The following is a 22,188-nucleotide window of genomic DNA, read 5'->3' on the forward strand; positions in this document are numbered from 1 at the left end:
CTTTAGCCCTTTCCATATCAACTAGCAGAAACTGCCTTAAAGATTAAAACATTGTAACTTGAGACAAAGAACCTCTATCTCACTATTGCCTGAGTCACCAAAGAGTACAAAAATTCGCTTTGTACTGTCCCTTGAAATGTAATATTTGACACATGTATTTCTCTGCTTTCTCACTTTCATTCCCCAGCGGCAACCACTGTCCTGACTCCAGGCTTATAATTTCCACCCTGTGGATTGTCTTTTCACAATCTCTGTAGTTTGTTCTTGTTTTAATGAACACAGGTTCTTCAATGTAGTCACTTGTATCAGTATTTTTTATAGTGAACTCCTTCTGTTCAAAAAATCCTCAAGACCTCAAAGTCAGATGTGATTTGTCTTCCAAAACTTGAAATTTCTCTTCATATTTAAATCCTTAGACCAAATGGAATTACATTTTTTAATAAAGTAGGGAAGCGGTCTAATTTCAGTTGTTTTCCCTTGATGCATTTATCAATTTTTTTCTAAATAAACAATCAGCTAAGTGGACAATTTTCTAAGTAGTCCCATTGGTCTGAAATGTCACTCCTGCCATACATTGGTTCCACAAATGCATGGGTTTTTAAATTCTGTTCCATTTGTTAATTTGTCCATCCTTATTGCAGTATCTCACAATCTTAATTATCATTATAATAAGCTCTATAATAAATTGAAGATCTGGCAGAGCAAGTCCCATCTTCCTGGCACATCATTCTTCTACGGGAGTGTCCCTAGCTTCTTCCTCTATTTTTCCCAGAACTGACCTACCAAGTCCCACAAAAAGAACATTGGGATTTTTTTTTTTTAAGATTTTATTTATTTGACAGACAGAGATCCCAAGTAAGCAGACAGGCAGGCAGAGGGAGAGAGGAGGAAGCAGGCTCCCCGCCGAGCAGAGAGCCCAATGCGGGGCTCAATCCCAGGACCCTGGGATCACGACCTGAGCCAAAGGCAGAGGCTTTAACCCACTGAGCCACCCAGGCGCCCGAAGAACGTTGGGATTTTAACTGAGATTGCATTTCATCTATAGATGAGTTCAGGGAGAACTGAAATCTTTATATTCTTTTATAGCTAGAAAACTGATCTGTACAGAGAAAACCTATCTATAGAAAGACTCAATATTAAAGAATTCTCTGTATAAGAATTTGTTTTCCACTAAAGCTGTAAAATTTTCTACATATGGGCTTTATACATCTTTTTTTTAGTCAGATTTATTCCTTAGGTACCTCACAGTTTAATTTTTTGGGTTTTTTTTAATTATAAACACTGTCTTTTCTTCTTAAAAATATTTTTCCAAACTATTTGTTGCTGATGTATAGAAATGTATTTGACTTTTTTTTTTTTTTTTAAAGATTTTATTCATCTATTTGACAGAGAGAGATCACAAGCAGGCAGAGAGGCAGGCAGAGAGAGAGGAGGAAGCAGGCTCCCCGCCAAGCAGAGAGCCCGATGCGGGGCTCGATCCCAGGACCCTGAGATCATGACCCAAGCCGAAGGCAGCGGCTTAACCCACTGAGCCACCCAGGCGCCCCTGTATTTGACTTTTTATATTGATCTTATAGCCAGCCAAACTTACTATTTCTGCCTACTATCTGTAGGTCTTTTGAGATTTTCTGTAGACAACTGTACCTGTGAATAAGGATAATTTATTCCTTTCCAAATCTTTTATTTTCCTTCTTATATTGTATGTGATAGAAACTCCAGTACAATGTTGGATAGAAGCAAAACAGGACATTTTGTATTATTCCTGGTTTTAAAGGAGATGCTTTTAAAGTTTCTCCATTAACAATATTTGCTGTAGAATTTTTGTAGGTGCTTTTCATCAGGCTAAGAAGTCCCAGTCCTATTTCTAATTTGCTTGGAATTTTTATCATGAATAGGTGTTGAATTTAGTCAAATGTTTTTTCTTCATCCATTCTAATAATAACTTGGTTTTCTCCCTTTGATATATTAATGTAATAATTGACATTTATAGATTTTCTAATGTTAAATCACTTTTGCTCTCCTGAATAAACCCAGATTGAATACAGACTATTTTTTAAAATATTGACAGATCTGTTTCTTGAAATTTAAAACTCCCTGTTAAACCATGTGGCCCTGACATTTTATTCTTTTTTTAATTTAAAAAAATTAATGTTTTTATTTTAAACCCAATTAACTAACATATAGTATATTATTAGTTTCAGAGATCAAGCTTAGTGATTCATCTGTTGCATATAACATCCAGTGCTCATTACATCAAGTACCCTCCTTAACGGCAATCACCGAGTTACCACATTCTCCCACCCACTACCCACCCTCCAGCAACCATCAGTTTGTTTCCTGTGGTTAAGAGTCTCTTCTGGTTTTGTCTTCCTCTCTGATTTCTTCTTATTTTTCCCTCTCTTCCCCTATAATCATGTTTTGTTTCTTAAATTCCACAGATGAGTAAATCATATGATATTTCTCTTTCTTGGACTGGCTTATTTTGCTCAGCATAATACCCTCTACTTCCACCCATGTCACAACAATGGTAGGATTTCATTTTTTGATGGCTAAGTAATATTCCATTGTGTATATATACCACATCTTCTTTATCCATTCTCCTGTCAATGGACATCTGGGCTCATTTCATAATTTGGCTATTATGGACATTGCTGTTATAAACATTGAGTTATAGTTTCCCCTTGTGATCACTATGTTTGCATCCTTTGGTTAAATATCTAGTAGTATAATTGCTGGGTCATAGGGTAGCTGCATTTTCCACTTCCTGAGGAACCTCCATACTGTTTTCCAGAGTTGCATTCCCACCAGCTTGCATTCCCACCAACAGTGTAGGAGAGTTCCCCTTTCTTTGCATCCCAGTCAACATCTGTCATTTCCTGACTTGTTAATTTTAGCCATTCTGACTGGTGTGAGGTGGTATCTCGTTGTGATTTTGATTTATATTTCTCTGATGCTAAGTGATGCTGAGCATTTTTTCATGTGCCTGTTGGCCATTTGGATGTCTTCTTGGAGAAATGTTTGTCCATGTCTTCTGTCCCGTTCTTGACTGGAGTTTTTTTCTTTGGGTGTTGAGTTTGATGAGTTCTTTATAGATTTTGGACACTAACCCTTTACCAGATAATACATTTGCAAATGTCTTCTCCCATTCTGTAGGTTGCCTTTTAGTTTTGTCAACTGTTTCTTTTGCTGTGCAAAAGCTTTTTATCTTGATGAAGTCCCAGTAGTTCACTTATGCTTTTGTTTCCCTTGCCCCATCTAGCAAGAAGTTGCAGTGGCTGAGGTGAAGGAGGTTGTTGTCTACATTCTCATTTAGGATTTTGATGGATTTGTCTCTTATATTTAGGTCTTTCATCCATTTTGAATTTGTGTGTGTGGTGTAAGGAAATGGTCCAGTTTCATTCTTCTGCATGTGGCTGTCCAGTTTCCCCAACATCATTGGTTGAAGAGACAGTCTTCTTTTCATTGGATATTCTTTCCTGCTTCATCAAAGATTAGTTGACTACAGAGTTGAGGGTCCATTTCTGGGTTCTCTCTTCTGTTCCATTGATCTATGTGTCTGTTTTCATCCCATTACCATCTGTCTTGATGGTTACAGCTCTGTAATACAGCTTGAAGTCCGGAATTGTGATGCCTCTAGATTTGGTTTTCTGTTTCAACATTCCTTGGGCTATTCAGGGTCTTTTCTTGTTCCATACAAATTTTAGGATTATTTGTTCCAGTTCTGTGAAAATTGTTATGGTATTTTTAAAAATATTTTATTTGTTTATTTAAGAGAGAGAGAGAGAGAGATCACAAGTAGGTAGAGAGGCGGGTGGGGGGTGGGGTAAAGCAGGCTCCCTGCTGAGCCCAATGCGGGGCTCGATCCCAGGACCCTGAGATCACAATCTGAGCCGAAGGCAGAGGCTTAACCCACTGAGCCACCCAGGCACCCCTGTTGATGGTATTTTGATAGGGATTGCGTTGAATGTGTAGAGTGCTTTGCGTAGCATAGACATTTTAAGAAGTTTGTTCTTCCAATCCATGAGCATGGAATGTTTTTTGTTTCTTTGTGTCTTCAATTTCTTTCACAAATCTTTTATAGTTTTATAGACTTTTTTAAACCTCTTTTGTTAGGTTTATTCCTAGGTATCTCATGGCTTTTGGTACAAAGGTAAATGGGATTGATTCCTTGATTTCTATTTTTGCTGCTTCATTGTTAGTGTAAAGAAATGCAACAGACTTCTGTGCATTGATTTTCTAGCCTGTGACTTTGCTGAATTCCTGTGTCCATTCTAGAAATATTTGGGTGGAATCTTTTGCATTTTCTACACATAGTATCATGTCATCTGTGAAGAGTGAAAGTTTGACTGCTTCTTTGCCAAATTGGATGCCTTTTCTTTTCATTGTTTGGTTACTGAAGCTAGGACTTCAGCACTATACTATATACATAGTACTATGAACAGCAGTGGTGAGAGTGGACATGCCTGTCATGTTTCTGACCCTGGGGGAAGAGCTCTTAGTTTTTCTCCCATTGAGGATAATGTTAACTATGGGTTTTTCACTTATGGCTTTTATGATATTGAGGTATGTTCCCTCTATCTTACATTGTAGAAGTATTTAATTAAGAAAGGATGTATTTTGTCAAATGCTTTTTCTGCATCTATTGAGAGGATCATATGGTTTTTATCCTGTCTTTGTGTGATGTATCACATTGATTGATTTGGGATTGTTGAACCACCCCTCCAGGCCAGGAATACATCCCACTTAGTCATGGTGACTAATCCTTTTAATGTACTTTTGGATCCAATTAGCTAGTATCTTGGTGAGAAGTTTTGCATCCAGATTCATCAGGGATCTTGGTCTCTAATTCTCCTTTTTTGGTGGGGTCTTTGTCTGGTTTTGGGATCAAGGTAATGCTGGTATCATAGAATGAGTTTGGAAGTTTTCTTTCCCTATTTTTTGGAACAGTTTAAGAATAGCTATCTCTATTCTTTAAATTTTTGATAGAATTCTCCTGGGAGGCCATCTGGTCCTGGGGGACCTTGCTTTTTGGGAGACTTCTGATTACTGATTGAATCTCTTTAATGGTTATGGCTCTGTTAAGTTTTTTATTTCTTCCTGCTTCAGTTTTGGTAGTTTATATGTTTTTAGGAATGTATCCATTTCTTCAAGATTGCCTAATTTGTTGGTCTATAGTTGCTCATAATATCCTTTATAACTGTTTGTGCTTCTTTGGTGTCCTTTGTGATCTCACCTCTTTCATTTATGATTTTATTTATTTGGGTCCTTTCCCTTTTCTTTTTGATAAGTCTGGCTAGGGGTTTATTGATCTCATTCTTTCAAAAACCAGTTCCTAGTTTTGTTGATCTGTGCTACAGTTCTTTTGAATTCTATTTCATTGATTTCTTCTCTAATTTTTATTATTTCTCTTCTCCTACTAAATGTGGGCTTTATTTGATGTTCTTTTTCCAGCTCCTTTAGGTGTAAGGTTAGGTTGTGTATTTGAGACTTTTCTAATTTTTTGAGAAAGGCTTGTATTGGTAAGTGCTTCCCTCTTAGGACCAACTTTGCTGTATCCCCAAGGTTTTGAACAGTTATGTTTTCATTTTCATTTGTTTCTGTGATTTTTTAAAATTCTTAATTTCCTTGTTGACCCATTCATTCTTTAGTAGGATGCTCTTTAATCTTCATGTATTTGTGTTCCTTCCAAATTTTCACCTGTGACTGAGTTCAAGTTTTAAAGTATTACGGTCTGAAAATTACAGGGAAGAATCCCAGTCTTCTGGTACTGGTTGAGACCTGAATTGAGACCCAGTATGTGATCTATTCTGGAGAACATTCCATGTGCATTCAAGAATAATGTGTATTCTGTTGCTTTAGGATGGAATGCTCTGTATATATCTGTGAAGTCCCATCTGGTCCAGTGTGTCATTCAAAGCCCTTCTTTCCTTGTTGATCTTCTGCTTAGATGATCTGTCCATTGTTGTGAGTGGGGTGTTGGAAGTGCCCTGCTATTATTATATTTTCATCAATGTATTTCTTTCATTTTGTTATTAATTGGTTTATATAATTGGCTGCTCCCATGTTAACATAAATATTTGTAATGGTTAGATCTTCTTGTTGGATAGACCCTTTATAATATAGTGCCTTTCTTCATGCCTGACAATCTTTGGTTTAAAATCTAATTTGTTTGATATGAGGATTGCTACCCCAGCTGGGTTTTTTTTTTTTTTTTAATGTCCATTAGCCTGATAAATTGCTCTCCACCCCCTCACTCTCAATCTGGAGGTGTCTTTAGGTTCAAAATGAGTCTCTTTTAGACAACATATGAATGGGTCTTGGTTTTTTTTTTTAAATCCAATCTGATACCCTGTGTCTTTTGATTGGAACATTTAGCCCATTTACATTCAGAGTAACTATTCACAGATATGAATTTAGTGCCATTGTATTCCCTGTAAAGTCCCCATTTCTGTAGATTGACTCTGTTTCTTTCTGGTCAATGTTACTTTGGGACTCTCTCTTCACTTAAAGGGTCCTTTAAATACTCCTTGCAGGGCTGGTTTAATGATCACAAATTCTTTTCGTTTCTGTTTGTCCTGGAAGCCCTTTATCTCTCTCTCCATTCTGAATGACAGCCTTGCTGGATTAAGTATTCTTGGTTGCATGTTTTTCTCAGTTAGTATCCTGAATTTATTATGCCAGTCCTTTCTGGCCAACCAGGTCTTTGTGGATAGGTATGCTGCCAGTCTAATGTTTCTACCACTGTAGGTTAAGGAGCTCTTGCCTTGAGCTGCTTTCAGGATTTTCTCTTTATAAGGATTCTCTCTCTATCTCTATCTGAAATTTGCAAGCTTCACTATTATATATTGGCGTGTTGATCTATTTTTATTGATTTTGAGGGGTGTTTTTTCTACCCTTTGACTTGAATGCTTGCTTCCTTCCCCAGGTTAGGAATATTCTTAGTTATGATTTGCTTAAATTTATCTTCTCTCATCCAAGTACTAACCAGGCCCAACCCTGCTTATTAAATATATCTTCTGTCTCTCTCTTTCTTCTTCTTCTTCTGGGACTTCAATAATTCTAATATCGTTTCACTTTACGGTATCACTGATTTCTTGAAGCTTCCCCTCAAGGTCCATTAGTTGTTTTTCTCTCTTTCCCTTATCTTCTTTCCTTTCCATTATCTTGTCTTCTATGTCACTGACTCGGTCTTCTTCCTCATTTACCCTAGCTGTTAGAGCATCCTTTTTTTTTTTTTTTTTTTTTTTTACTATATCTCAGTTAAAGCATTTTTAATTTCAGGCTGATTAGATTTTATTTCTGCACTAAGATATTCTGTAGTGTCTTTTATGCTTTTATCAAGCCCAGCTATTAACTTCATAAGCATCACCCGAACTCCAGCTCTGAAATTTTACTTACATCTATATCAATTAGATCAATGGCAGAGAGTATTACCTCTGGTTCTTTCTTTGTTGTGAATTCCTCTTTCTAGTCATTTTGCCCAGAGAAGAATGGATGAATGAGAGAATAAAATAAAAAAATCTACCACAACCCAAGCAAAATACATACTAGACAAGTCCGAAGAGGTCAGAAACCAAAAAAGAAAAAAAGGGGGGAGAGAGAATATAACCTCCCAGGTGGACAAAACAGGGTGATCCACTTTGTCCTGGGTGTATTTTGGTCTGTTTGTTAGAAGAGAGTAAATCCCAAAATTGTAAAGAAAGCAAAATATATATATATATACATATACATACATATATATATACACACACACAATAGAATTGAATACAGTTAAAGGAAGCCAAAAATGAAGGATGTATCTATAAAATGTAAATGTAAAAATGAAAGTTAAAAATTTAAAAACAAAGAGTTGATAAAATAAGAAGCCAGTTGAAAAGGGAAAAAAAAGGAAAATTTTAAACCAAAAGATAAAAGAATCATGAGAAAAAAACCCTCAAATTCTATATATACTGTTTTCCCCTAGCACTGGAGTTTTGCAGTTTTATGAGCTCTGTAAACTTGGTATTCACCTGATGTTCCAGGTGACCTTCTGGGGGAGGGGCCTGCTATACTGATTCTCAAGTGTATTTGCCTGGGCATAGTTGAACCACACCTTACCAGGGGGCTACACTCAGTGTAAGCTGCTTTGGTTTCTTCTATGTGGTTTTCGTTCATTCCCTAAAGGCTTTCTGCATTGCTTTAGAAGACGGAAATAAAAATGGCCATGATCTGTTCTCCAGCCCTGGAGCTGAAAGATCATGGCCCCCCTCTCTTCAGTAAACATCAGGGAAAAGCAGTCTTCACTTTTGTGTGCACTAAACTCTGCAAACTCCTGTGGTGCACATCCACACCTATCCTCTGAGGAGAGGGATGAGTGTCACTGTGGTCTGCCACTTGCAGGGCCCCTGGACTGAGAGCAGTCACCACCCCTCCTGGATTTAAGATGCAGGGCCCCCTCATGGAGAACGGTTGCCCATTGTGCTGCTGTTCGTGGTTTTGTGGCAAACTGGGCTGACAACCCATTCCCTGGCTCACTGACCATAGTCAGTTTCCCCACTCTGATGCTTGAGATCTCTGGTGGTTTAGGCACCTCTGTTCTTTCTCTGACTCGGGTAGATCCTGAGATCACACTGTCCCACCTAGGATTCTGCCCTACTTTACCACCTGAGCACTTTCCAAGCAGGGACATCTCTCACTAGAATAGACTTCTAAAAGTACTGATTTTGTGTTCCAGGGCTATATCACTTTCTGGTAGCAGGCTTAAGAAGGCTCCCTCCCCCTACTATTTATCTTCCAATATATCTCCTCTGATTCAATTCTCCACACCTCCTATCTTGCAAAAAGTGGTCGCTTTTCTATTTGTAGAATTCCAGCAATTCTTTTCCTATATCTTAGGTTGAGTTCATAGGTGTTCAGAGTGATTTGATAGTTATCTAGCTAAATTCAGAGTACCCGATGATGATCGCTTCTCGGCCTTTTGGCTAAGATCAAGTGCAAAGTACCCGATGAAACGAGGTTCCCTAATCTTCCACCATCTTGCCTCCTACCCTAGAACTATATTGTTAATCGAATAGTGGAGAAAGAAAAGGACTCAGTTACTTGAAATTTGAAGCTTATTTTGCAGTTTTGTCCTTTACCATTTTTTGAAAAAAAGTCCATATGTTTTTAAAATGAATGCAGTCAACAGACTACTAATTTGAGTTTGTTACAATTATATTTCTAAAGACTATATTTACTAATTTCTAGTATGCTTATGAATAAAAGTCTTGTATTTAAATCTTTCAGTGTGATGTCTATTTCTCCTTATGCTCTACTGCTTTCTACTTTGCAGTTGTTAAAACTATTATATTAGTTGCATGTAAGAAAAAAATCATTGAACAAAGAAATATTTAAAAAAAAGTCTAATGGAATGATTTTAACCTAAACATTCTTTTGTTTGATGTTAATAGAACAGATTTCAAGCAAGTTTTTGTCTGGTACATATATATTTTTTATCCTTTTATTTTTCATTTTTTTCCTGTCAAATTTGCTGCCAGTATATTTATAAACAGTATATAACTGGGTTTTTAAAAATCCAATCTGCAAACTTTTGACTGGCTAGTCCATTTACATTTATTATAGTTATTAACATACTGCACTGAATTGTATCGTTTTACATTGTAATTTCTATTCTTATTTCTCAACTCTATTCTCTTTCTTTCTTTTAGAGGGAAATTTATAGCATTCAATGCATATATTGGAAAAAGAAAGAAAGAACCAAAGTCAATAATCTAAACTTCCACTTTAGGTAACTAGAAAAAGAAGGGTTAAATCCAAAGTAAACAGAAGAAAACAAAAGTAGAGCAGAAATCAATGAAACTAGGAACAGTAAAGAAAATCAGCAAACCACAAGCTAGTTCTTTGAAAACATCAATAAAATTTATAAGGCTCTAGTCAGATCAAAATAAAAAGAGAGAAGACACAAATTACTTCTATCAGAAATGAAAGAGGAGACATTGCTGCAGATCCCACTAAAAGGATAATAAACATTAAAAGAATAATAAATGAATTTATGAACAACCCTACACAAATCTGATGACTTAGATGAAATGGACTAATTCCTTGAAAGACACAATCGCCAAAACTCACACCAGAAGAAATAGACAATCTGAATTAGCCTGTACCTATTAAAAGAAATTGAAACATAATAACCTCCCAAAAGAGAAAGCACCAGGCAGATTTATTTACTAGAGAATGTTAACAAATGCTTAAGAAACTGTACCGATTCTCTACAATTTCCAGAAAACAGAGTCAGAAGGAATGCTTCTTAATTCAGTCTTTGCAGCCAGCATTAGCCTAATACCAAAACCAGCTACAGACATTACAGGAAAACTACAAAGCAGTATCTCTCACATACATAGATGTAAAAATACTGGCAAATAAAATATTAGCAAATAAAATCTAATATTGTCTAGAAAGAATTATGCATCAAAACCAAGTGGGATTCATCTCAGGTTTGCAAGGCTGTTTCAACATGTGAAAATAAATTAATGTCATCTATCACACAACAGGTTAATGATGAAAAATCACTTGATCATATCAAGAGGTACAGAAAAACGAGTAAACTGGGGGTAAAAAGAGAGAGAAATCTAGAAACGGACTCTTAATGACCGAGAACAAGCTGATGGTTACCAGAGGGGTGGTTGGTGGAGGGATGGGTAAAATAGGTGAAGAGGATTATAAGTACACTTACCTTGATGAGCACTAACATACAGCAGTGTTGAATCACTACATTGTACACCTGAAACTAAAATAACACTGTTAACTATACTGAATTAAAATTTTAAACAATTTTTAAAAAGAGTGTCTACCAAAAACTTTCAGCTAACATCATATTTACTGGTGAGAAATTCAAACGTTTCTTACAAAGATTAGAAAAAAGCAAGATGTCTCCTCTTACCACTGCTTTTCAAAATTGTACCAGGAGTCCTTGCTGATACAGTAATATATGAAAAGGAAATAAAATGTACACAGATTGGGATGGAAGAAATAAAATTGTCTCTGCTCGCAGATGATATGATCATCTATGTAGAAAAGCCAAAGATTAAAAAGCTCCTGGAACTAATAAGCAATTATAGAATATACATATTAGTTTATTAAACATTAATATTAAAAAGTCAATACTTTCCTATATACCAGCAACAAACAAGTGAAATTCAAAATAAAAACATTACCAGCAGAGCACAGAGAATTTTTAAGATACTATATTTTTTATTTTTACATTTCTATATTTCTATATTTTTAAAATACTGTATCTTTCTATAACGATGGATACATGTCATCATGCATTTATCCAAACCTACAGAACATACAACACCAGGAGTGAAACCTCGGGTAAATATGGACTTTGGGTGAATATAGTGTCTTAATTGTAACAAGTGTACTGTTCTGGTAGGGGATGTTCATAATGGGGAAAGCTATGCATGTGTGGGGGCAGGGGACATATAGATCTCTGTAGCTTCCTTTAAACTTTGCTGTGAATCTAAAACTCCTCTAACAAAATACATTCTTTAAATACTTTATAAAAATTATTTCCATTAGCAACCCCTAAACATGAAATACTTAGTTATAAGTCTAATGAAATATGTACTAGATCTATATGAATAAAACTATAAAACTAATGAAAGACAACAAAGAAGAATTAAATTAATGGAGAGATATCCCATATTCTTAGACAGGAAGACTCAATATTGTGAAGATGTCAGTTCTTCCCAAGTTGATCTACAGATTTGATACAATTCCAATCAAAATCCCAGCAAGTTATTTTGTGAATATTAACAAGCCAGTTTTAAAGTATACACATGGGAAGCTGAAAGATCCAGAACAACCAACTCAACATTGAAGAACACTGTCAAAGGACTACTTCGAGACTTTCTATAAAGCAACAGTAATCAAGATAGCATACTACTGAAACAGACAACAGATCAGTGGAACAGAACAGACCCACCTAAATATGGTTAATTGACTTTTGACAAAAAAGCAAAGGCTAACACGGTAGATAAAAGATGGTCTTTTTAAAATTTAAATTTTATTTAAATTTATTTAAAATTTAAAATTAAATTTTAATTTAAATTAAATTTAAAAAATAAAAATAAAAATTTTATTTAGTGACTCTTAATCTCACAAAACAAACTGAGGGTTGATGGGGGGAGGGGGTTGGGAGAGGGCGTGGGGTTATGGATATTGGGGAGGGTATGTGCTATGGTTGTGAAGTGTGTAAACCTGGCGATTCGCATACCTGTACCCCTGGGGATAAAAATATATGTTTATAAAGCTGTAAAAAAAAAAAAAAAAAAGAAAGAAAGAAAGAAAGGATGAATACCCAAGTTTTGTAGCAACATGGACGGGACTGGAAGAGATTATGCTGAGTGAAATAAGTCAAGCAGAGAGAGTCAATTATCATATGGTTTCACTTATTTGTGGAGCATAACAAATAGCATGGAGGACAAGGGGAGATGGAGAGGGGAGTTGAGGGAAATTGGAAGGGGAGGTGAACCATGAGAGACTATGGACTCTGAAAAACGATCTGGGAATTTTGAAGGGGTGGGGGGTGGGAGGTTGGGGCACCAGGTGGTGGGTATTGTGGAGGGCACAGATTGCATGGAGCACTGGGTGTGGTGCAAAAATAATGAATACTGTTATGCTGAAAAAATAAAAAAATTTATAAAAAAAAAAATGTGTTAAATAAAAGAAAATATTAGTTTTTATGTAAAAAAAAAAAATAAATTTTATTTATTTAAAATTAAAATTTAAAATTTAAAATGGTGTTGGAACAACTAAACATCCAAATGCAAAAATAATGAATCTGTCACAGAACTTATATTTTTCACATTTAACTCAAGCTGGATTATAAACTCAAATGTACAACACAAAACTATAAAACTCCTAGAAGAAGAAATCTATATAACCTTGAATATGGAAATAACTTTTATAGAAATCAATAAGCTGGACTTCATTAAAAATTCTGCTCTAGGGCACCCAGGTGGCTCAGAGGGTTAAACCTCTGCCTTCGGCTCAGGTCATGGTCTCAGGGTCCTGGGATTGAGCCCTGTGTCGGGCTCTCTGCTCAACGGGGAGCCTGCTTCACCCCCCCTCTCTGCCTGCCTCTCTGCCTACTTGTGATTTCTCTATCAAATAAATAAAGTCTTTAAAAAAAAATTCTGTTCTGCAAAACACAATATAAAGAAAATGAAAAGCTACAGACTGCAAAAAAGTATTTGTGAAAGACACGTGATACATAACTTATCTAAATAGTATAAAGAGCTTCTAAACCCTAAAAAAATGAACCACCCAATTAAAAAATGGGCAAAAGAACTTAAAAGACATCATAGCCATTTTTATTTTTTTTAAGATTCTATTTATTTATTTGAGAGAGCGAGAGAGAGATTACAAACCAGAGGGAGAGGCAGAGGAAGGAGAAGCAGACTCCCTGCCAAGCAAGGACCCTGATGTAGGGCTCAATCCCAGGACTCTGGGATTATGACCTGAGCCAAAGGCAGATGCTCAACTGACTGAGCCACCCAACACCATACCAATTTTTAAATTAGGATGTCCGTTTACTGTTGCGTAAGAGTTATTTATATATTCTGGATTCCAGACCCTTATCAGATAAATGATTTCCAAATATTTTCTCCCATTCCTGTGGGCTGTCTTTTGACTTCGATAGTGTCTTTTAATGTACAGAGACACTTCTACTGGGCTTAATTTTGATGACGTCCAATTTACCTATTTTTCTCTTTTGTTGCTTTTACATTTGCTATCTTAAGAAACCAATGCCCCATAAAATGTCATGATTTACTCTTATATTTCCTTTTAAAAGGTGTATAGTTCTAGTTCTTAAAGTTTTTCAACCATTTTGAGCTAATTTTTATAAATGGTAGGGTCCAAATTCATTCTTTTGAAGGTGAATATCCAAATGTCCTACCACCACTTGTTGAAAGACAATTCTTTTTTCCCCGTTAATGGTCTTGACACAAATGTCAAATCAATTGTCCATAAATAGGAGATTTATTTCTGGATTCTCAATTCTAATCCATTAATCCATGTATTTTAGCACTTTTAGTAACAGCTTTAATCATTTATTACATCCATGAAACAAAGTTCCTTGAAGGCAGGGGAACATCCTTATTCACCATAGTAGCTTTTACTCAGCACTTAGCACACCCTCAAAACATGCTCATTAAACAAGTGAAACAAATCGTTTACATCAGCAGTGCACAGGAAAGGTGGGCTTCTTTCCTCATACAGTACTTTACCGTTGGATGTGGATTTGGGATTTTGGCATTCCTTCTCCATTATTTGCAATGGAATTTTTATTAAAGTTTCAGGTGTACAATTTACGGATTCAACACTTACTTACAACACTCAGTGCTCCTCACAAGTGCACTGCTTAATCCCAACACTTATTTTTTAACCCATCCCTCGATCCCCTCCCCTCTGGTAACCATCAGTTCTTTTCTCTATAGAGTTAAGCGTCTGTTTCTTGGTTTGCCTTTTGTCCCCTCTACGATCATTTGTTTCTCAAAATCCACATATGAGTGAAATCATATGGTATTTGTCTTTCTTTGGCTTATTTCACTGGCATAATACTTTCTAGCTCCAACCATGTCATTGTGAATAGTGGTATTTCATTCTTTCTTAGGGCTAATATTCCACTCTGTGTGTGTGTGTGTGTGTGTGTGTGTGTGTAAGCAGACATTTACTGAACATCTTGTACAGCAGTATGGGCATCCTAAAGTTGGCAACTGAGGAAAAGATAGGTCCTGAACTCAAACAGCAACAATTAAAAGCTCTAAGTGCTGTCAGAGAACACAAAGAAAATGCCCCTGAAGATGGCCCAGGAACCACTTTCAACCAGGATTGCTAGGAGTATCCCCTGCACTCATGGTCTTCTTGAAGGGTAGTTAATACCTCAGATTTGCTGCCAGAAGAATTTTGGGGGGGAAAAAAAGGAATTTGAATTTTACTAATATGGTTTGGAAGTTGATTAGCTCTCGAGAGAAAGAACAGCTATTCTTCTAAAGTAAATTCCTGGGACCTATTGCTTTGGTTTATCGGACACATGTACCTCAAAAGTGTAACATTTCCTATAAAATTTTAAAAATATAAGTTTTAGACACAGGATTAAATTCAGATGGCACAAGACTTAGGCACCTAAATCTGTGGATCAAACTATAATTTTAGTCCTTTCCTTCACTTCCTCAGCCAACCCTATTATTGTCATGCTAATCCCCCCCCCAGAGGAAAAGAGGCGGGGGTGGGGTGGGAGGGAGGGGCAGAGAGAGAAAGAATCTGAAACAGGCTCCCCACTCAACATGGGAACCTAAGGTAGGACTTGATCTCACAACCCTGAGATCATGACCTAAGCCAAAAATCAAGAGTGGGAACACAACCGACTGCGCGACCCAGGTGCCCTTCTGTCATGCTCATTTTGAAGAAAGATATGTGTTCAAAGTTTGGATGTAAGATTTTTTTAAAAATCTGCCAGTAGAAAATGTAATATAAACTTACATTGTGTGAGCTGTTTCTTATTCAAAGATTACCAAAAATAGATGAAAAGGAAGTAGAAGACAGTGCCATATATAAGAAAGTCTTTGGAGTCAGTTAACAGTTTCTCCTGAATATGACCTGAATCTCTGAGCTTGTGTGTGTGTGTGTGTGTGTGTGTGTGTGTGTGCACGCATGTGTGTGTGTGTAAAATGGAGGTAATCTCCTTCCTCAGAGTGGTTGTAAGGATTTCACAAGAGGATATATATGTCCATAAAGTAGGTACTCATTAAGCTTCCAACATTTCATAATGGGAAGAAAGAGATTAACACCTTATTTAAAAACCCTTTCCTTTCAATACCTTTATTGTAGAGGGAAAGATTATCAAAATATTCCCAAAAGTACAACTCTGAAATGCCAGTTTTGTTCTTAAAGGACTCAAAACTTTAATGGTGTTCACATCATACAGTCAGGAAGTAGAACCACCCCTCGGAAAAGAAATTTAAAAAAAAGCAAAAATGCCAAGATCTTCTCCAGCCACAATTATTTTTACTATGAAACAGAAATTCCTTACAAATTAAGTAGTTTTTACAGTGGTGACACTTATCATTGATGTGATCTGTTTAATATGACTGTAGTCAGAAGGGAAGTTGGGCCTGTTATTTTTCCAGAAATTGAAAAAGTACCATCATTAAGATAAGGAAGAAAAAGATTTGTATCCATCTTTTTGGGACATGTAAGGAGAGAGTGCAGTCTCACAGTTGGCGAATCTGTGGATATTGCTGGAGGAATTGGAGATGCTCTCTAGCAAGCGGGTAATCCCTCTTCCCCGAACACTGCTGTTTTGGCCAGAAATTCTCACCCCAGATGGATAGCCACCTAAGGACATTGGAAATACAAGAAGAGAAATGTGGCAATTTTAAGGTTTTATTATATAGAGATCCCTTGACTGACTCTTATTCCACTGTAGACCTTTCATGAACAGGACAGAGATTCTTAGGAAAAGATGCTCAGAGTAAAGGCAATAGGTTGAATTAAGAATATTTTTGTTTTAGCCGCAGAAACCTTAATTGAAGTTCTTCAGGCACCACTTGAAAGTTCACGTCCCTAGGTTTTAAATTTTCCTGTCTGCCCAAAGACATCACAAAATTATAAAACTGTAACTGCTACTGGACGCCTGAGTGGCTCAGTTGGTTGAGCGACTGGCTTCAGCTCAGGCCATGATCCTGGAGTCCTGTGATCAAGTACTGCATCAGGCTCCCTGCTGAGTGGGGAGGGCTGCTTCTCCCTCGGACCCTCCCCACCTCTCATTCTCTCTCTCAAATAAATAAAATCTTAAAAAAAAAAAAACAACTATAACTGCTACAAGAATAACATGCTTTATTTTAAACGCCTTGAACAAAAGTCTGGAGGCTAAGTTAAATTATGTTAAAGTGATACAAAAATGTACATATCCAAATTGTTTCAGGTGCTAAAAATGCCAAGTTAAGCTCTCAATTCAACAAGATCCTGTATCTTAAAGCTAATTTAGAGCATCTGTTTAAGTACCATACTGTACCCTACACTTGCTGAGGCTCATTCTTAGGAAACAGAAGATGCTTACCAGTGGGTGTGTTTGGTCTTTGTTCCTGATTAGAAGGGCTGAAATGAGAAAATCCTGGACTCCCAACCTTTAGCTTCTATAAGTAACAAAGAAAAATACAAGGGGAGAAAGTTTTTCTTATCAATTATTGGATCATCTACTTCAATTTCAAAGTATTCTTTATAAAATACCAATTATCACCCATTTTTCCAATGTGTAATCAACTTTTGAAGAGTACTGCTGTACAGGGAAGCAGAAGGCAGTGTTTGGAGGGGAATTACAGGATCAGGAGAGGGTTATTTTTAAAGATGAGACTGTAGCATGTTTCCTGATAAGAAGGATTCAGAACGGAGAGAAACCCTGATGATGTAAGAAAGAGAAGTAAATTGTTGGAGCCGTATCTTTGAGCAGGTAAGAGAGTAAGATCTAGAACATAAACTGAAGGTCTTAGAAGGAGCACAGACAATTCATGCATTAAAACAGGAGTCAAAGCAGAGTACATGGTAGATGCAGTGGTTGGCAAACGTAGCCTATCTCTTCTGACTGCTTCTGTTTCCTCAGAGAAGAGGAGGCAAGGGCATCAGGTATGTCAAACACAGATTGAAGCAACGCTAGGAGACTGGGAGAAATGGACAATGGACAGTGTTCCACTAACAGCTCACTTGAAGTTGGCAGTAATATTTAACAAGACCAGTCAGTATAGACAGTTTCTTTTCAGCCTCATTTAGCTACAGGAGTATAGGAATAGAGCAGGTCAAGAGTTAGAGTTAATCAGGGTTAGTGTTTGTCAACCAACTATGGATTGTATCAGTTTTGGGGGTTTCCTTTTCATTGTTTTATGAACCATTTTTAAATAACAATAGTTTATTACCTACTATGTTCCAAGGCAGAGTTCTTGGCATTTTCATATACAGTTGCATTTAATCCTACAACTGCTAGCCCTTATTACTGTTCTTGTTTTACAGATAAGGAATCAGCACAGAAAGTTCAAGTAATTTGCATAAAGTCACACAGCCTGTACGCGGAGCAGGCCTGAAATCCAATTCAGGAATTCTGACTCCAGAGTCTATACTCTCAGCTGCTGTGCTGTTGTAGTAGACAGAAGTCTACTAGTAAACTGCAAGCACGGAAGCTGCTAGGGAAATTAGACAGCTTTTAATCAAACCCTGAATCAGGTCTCATACATTTTAGAGGTAAATATTTTAAATGTTTATATTATCTACATTCAGATATTAATTTCTGGAATGAATTCTGGATATGATTTGTATAAAGACTAATTGCTAATGTTAACTTTCTTAAAACGTCATTAAATATAGTAGAAAATACACCAGGAAGGAATAAGATTTATGCAACTGGGTCCCACTGGATTAAGAAGCGTGTGACATCCCAGGGGTAGCCTGGGCGGCTTCCGTCAGTTGAGCAGCCAAGCAGAGCAGCCGAGCAGCCTGCCGACTCTTGATTTCAGCTCAGGTTAAGATCTCAGAATCCTGGGATGGAGGCAGGCCCATCCTGGTCTTACTCTGTGCTCAGCCGGGTAGCTGCTCCCTCTCCCTCTGCCCCCCGCCCTCACTGTGTGCTCTTTCTCTCAAATTAAAAAAAAAAAAAACTTTTTGCAACATGGGGGGTTAAGGGGGTAGGAGAAGAGTAAATGAAACAAGATGGGATTGGGAGGGAGACAAACCATAAGTGACTCTTAATCTCACAAAACAAACTGAGGGTTGCTGGGGGGAGGGGGGTCGGGAGAGGGTTGTGGGGTTATGGAAATTGGGGAGGGTATGTGCTATGGTGAGTGCTGTGAAGTGTGTAAACCTGGCGATTCACACACCTGTACCCCTGGGGATAAAAATATATGTTTATTAAAAATAAAATTAAAAAAAATCTTTTTAAAAAAAGTGCTTGACATTCCATAAAAAATCTTAAAAAATATTTTAGAAAAAAGAACGGAAGTCCCGATCTTTAGCTGCTGCTGAGCAGGAGCTCACTGAGCAGCGCAGGTAAAGTGATCAGTAGCTCCGAAAAGTCAGTTCTTTACCTGGTAACGCCCTGCATCCAATACAACCATTTTGGGTGTCACACTGTTGCTGGCCTGATAATCCTGAAGCGGTACATGAGTCTCCGTAAGCTGGATTCCAAAGAGAGTGGCTAGAGAATTACTGATGCAGTACCTTCAAAAGGAAATAAAAGCTCATTATCAGAACCTGATCTAATTCATTCTAAAATGATTCCTATTTTAACAATTTCTAATATAAAGAAAAAGCATGTAAGATACACAGTTCTAAATTGGGGAAAAAAGAAATTGAGAGATTTGGAGAAGACCTGGGGCTGGGTAGCATACATACCATAAACCGGCCATTACTGGGAAGCAATACTCTGAGTACCACATAAAATTTCAGATTCATTACAAGGGAATAGGATTAAAAGTAAAGATTACCAGAATTCTCAAATGTTTAAGGCAGGTAAAGGGCATAAACAGAAATTAGGCTACAACTTTAAAGCACTTGTTTATCTCAGAACCGACTGTAACCAGCATGTGAAGGGACCACCAAAGCACCCAAAGATCTGAGGCTCCAGGTACTTTCACTACAAAAAAGAGAAAAGTGTCTATATTTTTTGAGCACTTTAAGAAGGAAATGTTGTTGTTCATGATATTAGGGAATTTCATGTCCTACAAGGAAAATTTTCACTAAGGGCTTCTGAAGGTTCACCCAAATTACTCAGGTGGGAACTATACCAAGCAAGTATGACATGGACAGAATAAAAGTAACATGAAGTTAAAAAACAAACAAAAAAAAAACCCCAAAAAACCAAAAACCAAAACAAACAAAAAAACCCCACAGAAAACCAACCCTTTGTCTTAGAAGGGAATTACGGAAATGGAGGTCAACAGTATTTAACCCTGTTTACAGAGGCAAGAGCAAGCAAAATGGCAAAGCACTCAAGGCAGAACAGAGCATTTCGATGAAATGCCTTTCTCCAACTTACGCAATTTTCTTGCAAACGGCTAAAGCACAGAAGAGAATATCATTTTCTTCATGCCACTTGCACCTGTACGGAAAAAGGATTTAATATCCTCAATGGCAGTAGCACTGCTTAAAGATCTTTATATGCCAGATTTCTAACTTCCCTAGTTAAAATCATTTAAGAAAAACTGACACTGTTACTCAAAAATTAAGGTTTTTCATTTAACAAACAAAAAATGGATTTTTAGAAAAGATTTTTTTAAAATGTTATCTCCTCTGATGCAAATTCATGATGCTATGCAAACCATACATAATTGGAACAGGTAAATTCTACCTTGAAATAAAATGAGCATCTTAACACAGAGAGACACATTAACAACTACAGTTAATGTCAAGTTGTCGGACAACTGTTTACTGGTGCACACTATTTACCAGGTACTGTTCTTGGCACCAGGGATGCAGTATTGAATGAAACATGGGCTCATGGGTGTGGAGCCTAGTTTTAAAAAAGAGGAAGAAGAAGAAGGAAGAAGGAGGAAGGAGGAAGAAGGAGAAGAAAAAGAGTGAAACACAAACTCTTGCCCACACAAAACCTACTTTCTAGTAAGGAAGACAGATCAAAAAAAGATGTAGGCATAATACACAGTAAATTAGATAAAGACAAGTTGTGAGGAGGAAAAAAATGTGAAATGTTGGAGAGGTGACATTTTAGATAAGGCAGCCAGGAGAGGGACCACTGAGAAGCTGATGTTTGGGGGGGGGGGGGGGGCTCTCTCAGAAGGTTAATAGTTGAGAGGAACAAACAAATAGCATATTTTTCAATGAAAATCAGTATAAACCTATATCTTTTCACTGAGTACAGTGTATTGAGACTCAAAGGAATAGTACTCGCATAATTCAAAGCTTGCCGGAACTTAGCAAGAATCATTTAAAATTATAAACTTGTTAAACCTAAGTGTAAAAAATCAGTTATCTACACTTAAATTATTTAACCGAATGGAAGACTACCTAAATATAAGATTAAGAATTTCTCTCACTGCTTTTCTAAAAAGTGATGCAGTAAATAGGATTCACAAAACTCTAACTCTACAATGAAGCTCAGGTTGATACGAAGCCTACATTCTTACATACACACATAGAATCAGGTAATAGTTAAAATTCCAGTTAATTTGGCTCCTTTTCCAGAACTTAAACCCCAAGTTTAGTACCTCATATGCACATTTCCATTGCAGATCATATTTGAAATAAACGCAACTGAAAACCCAACAATGTATTCCAGAATTAAAAACAAACCCAAGAACAAAGCTATGGAAATCTGATCCCAGGGGAAAATGCTTCCAAACCTACAGTTAAACTGTTAAAAATGACATTGTTGTCATCTGTTTTTACTTAATTTTTTATTTAAATTCCAGTTAGTTAACTTAGAGTGTAACATTAGTTTTGGGTGTACAATTTACTGATTAAAAAGTTGCATACATCACCCTGCACTCATCACAAGTGCACACCTTAATCCCAATCACCTAGTTTACCCATACCACCATCCCCCTCCCCCGGTAACCATCAGTTTGTTCTCTATAGTTGAGAGTCTGTTTCTTGGTTTGCCTCTCTCTTTTCCCCCCTACAATCATTTGCTTCTTAAATTCCACATATGATGAAATCATATGATATTGGTCTTTCTCTGACATTTCTTCTTGATTCTCTTCCCGAAAATCATCCCACCAATCCCCCTAAAAATAGGAGTGTATTTTCTAGTAAAGGAAGATTCATTCTAAAAATTTGTCAAAAATCAAAACTGCTTTGTACACTTTGTTAAGCTATTAATATTCACTTTGGTGCCTCAAATCTAGCTTAGCTTTGACACATCTTAGATGGACTTCTTTTATGAAATTCTACTCTAAAGTCATAAGGTCACAAGTGAGTCAGGTCTTTTGGGTAATTCTGTCCAACACTATATCTCATTCACTCAAATCATGTCTAAAGGCCTCGACACTCCTCTTTGCTTATCTGAAAAGGTCTCAATGATCTCCTTTCCTCCTGTTTCAGGGTTAAGATTCCTCCTCCTTTTCAAGGATAGCCCAGCCTTTACCTTGCTCAGAGCCACTATCACCTGGCAGCTACACAGGCTCTATACTCTAGTTAAAT

The 22,188-nt window shown here is 36.9% G+C and overlaps 1 protein-coding gene across 1 annotated transcript in view; it reads right to left on the reverse strand.

Moving 5' to 3' along the window:
• Positions 1-15,919: 15,919 nt before the first annotated feature.
• Positions 15,920-22,188, reverse strand: part of MAEL (maelstrom spermatogenic transposon silencer) — a 38,129-nt gene continuing 31,860 nt past the window's right edge. The window contains exons 9-12 of the mRNA XM_047704624.1: positions 20,069-20,131; positions 19,119-19,251; positions 17,108-17,183; positions 15,920-16,383 (exon numbers count right to left, since the gene is read on the reverse strand). Coding sequence (XP_047560580.1) covers positions 16,196-16,383; positions 17,108-17,183; positions 19,119-19,251; positions 20,069-20,131 — 460 coding nt within the window. The 3' untranslated portion in view covers positions 15,920-16,195. The remainder of the gene's footprint in view (positions 16,384-17,107; positions 17,184-19,118; positions 19,252-20,068; positions 20,132-22,188) is intronic.

This window comes from Lutra lutra, chromosome 15, assembly GCF_902655055.1.
Source record: "Lutra lutra chromosome 15, mLutLut1.2, whole genome shotgun sequence".
In the NCBI taxonomy this organism is placed as follows: domain Eukaryota; kingdom Metazoa; phylum Chordata; class Mammalia; order Carnivora; family Mustelidae; genus Lutra; species Lutra lutra.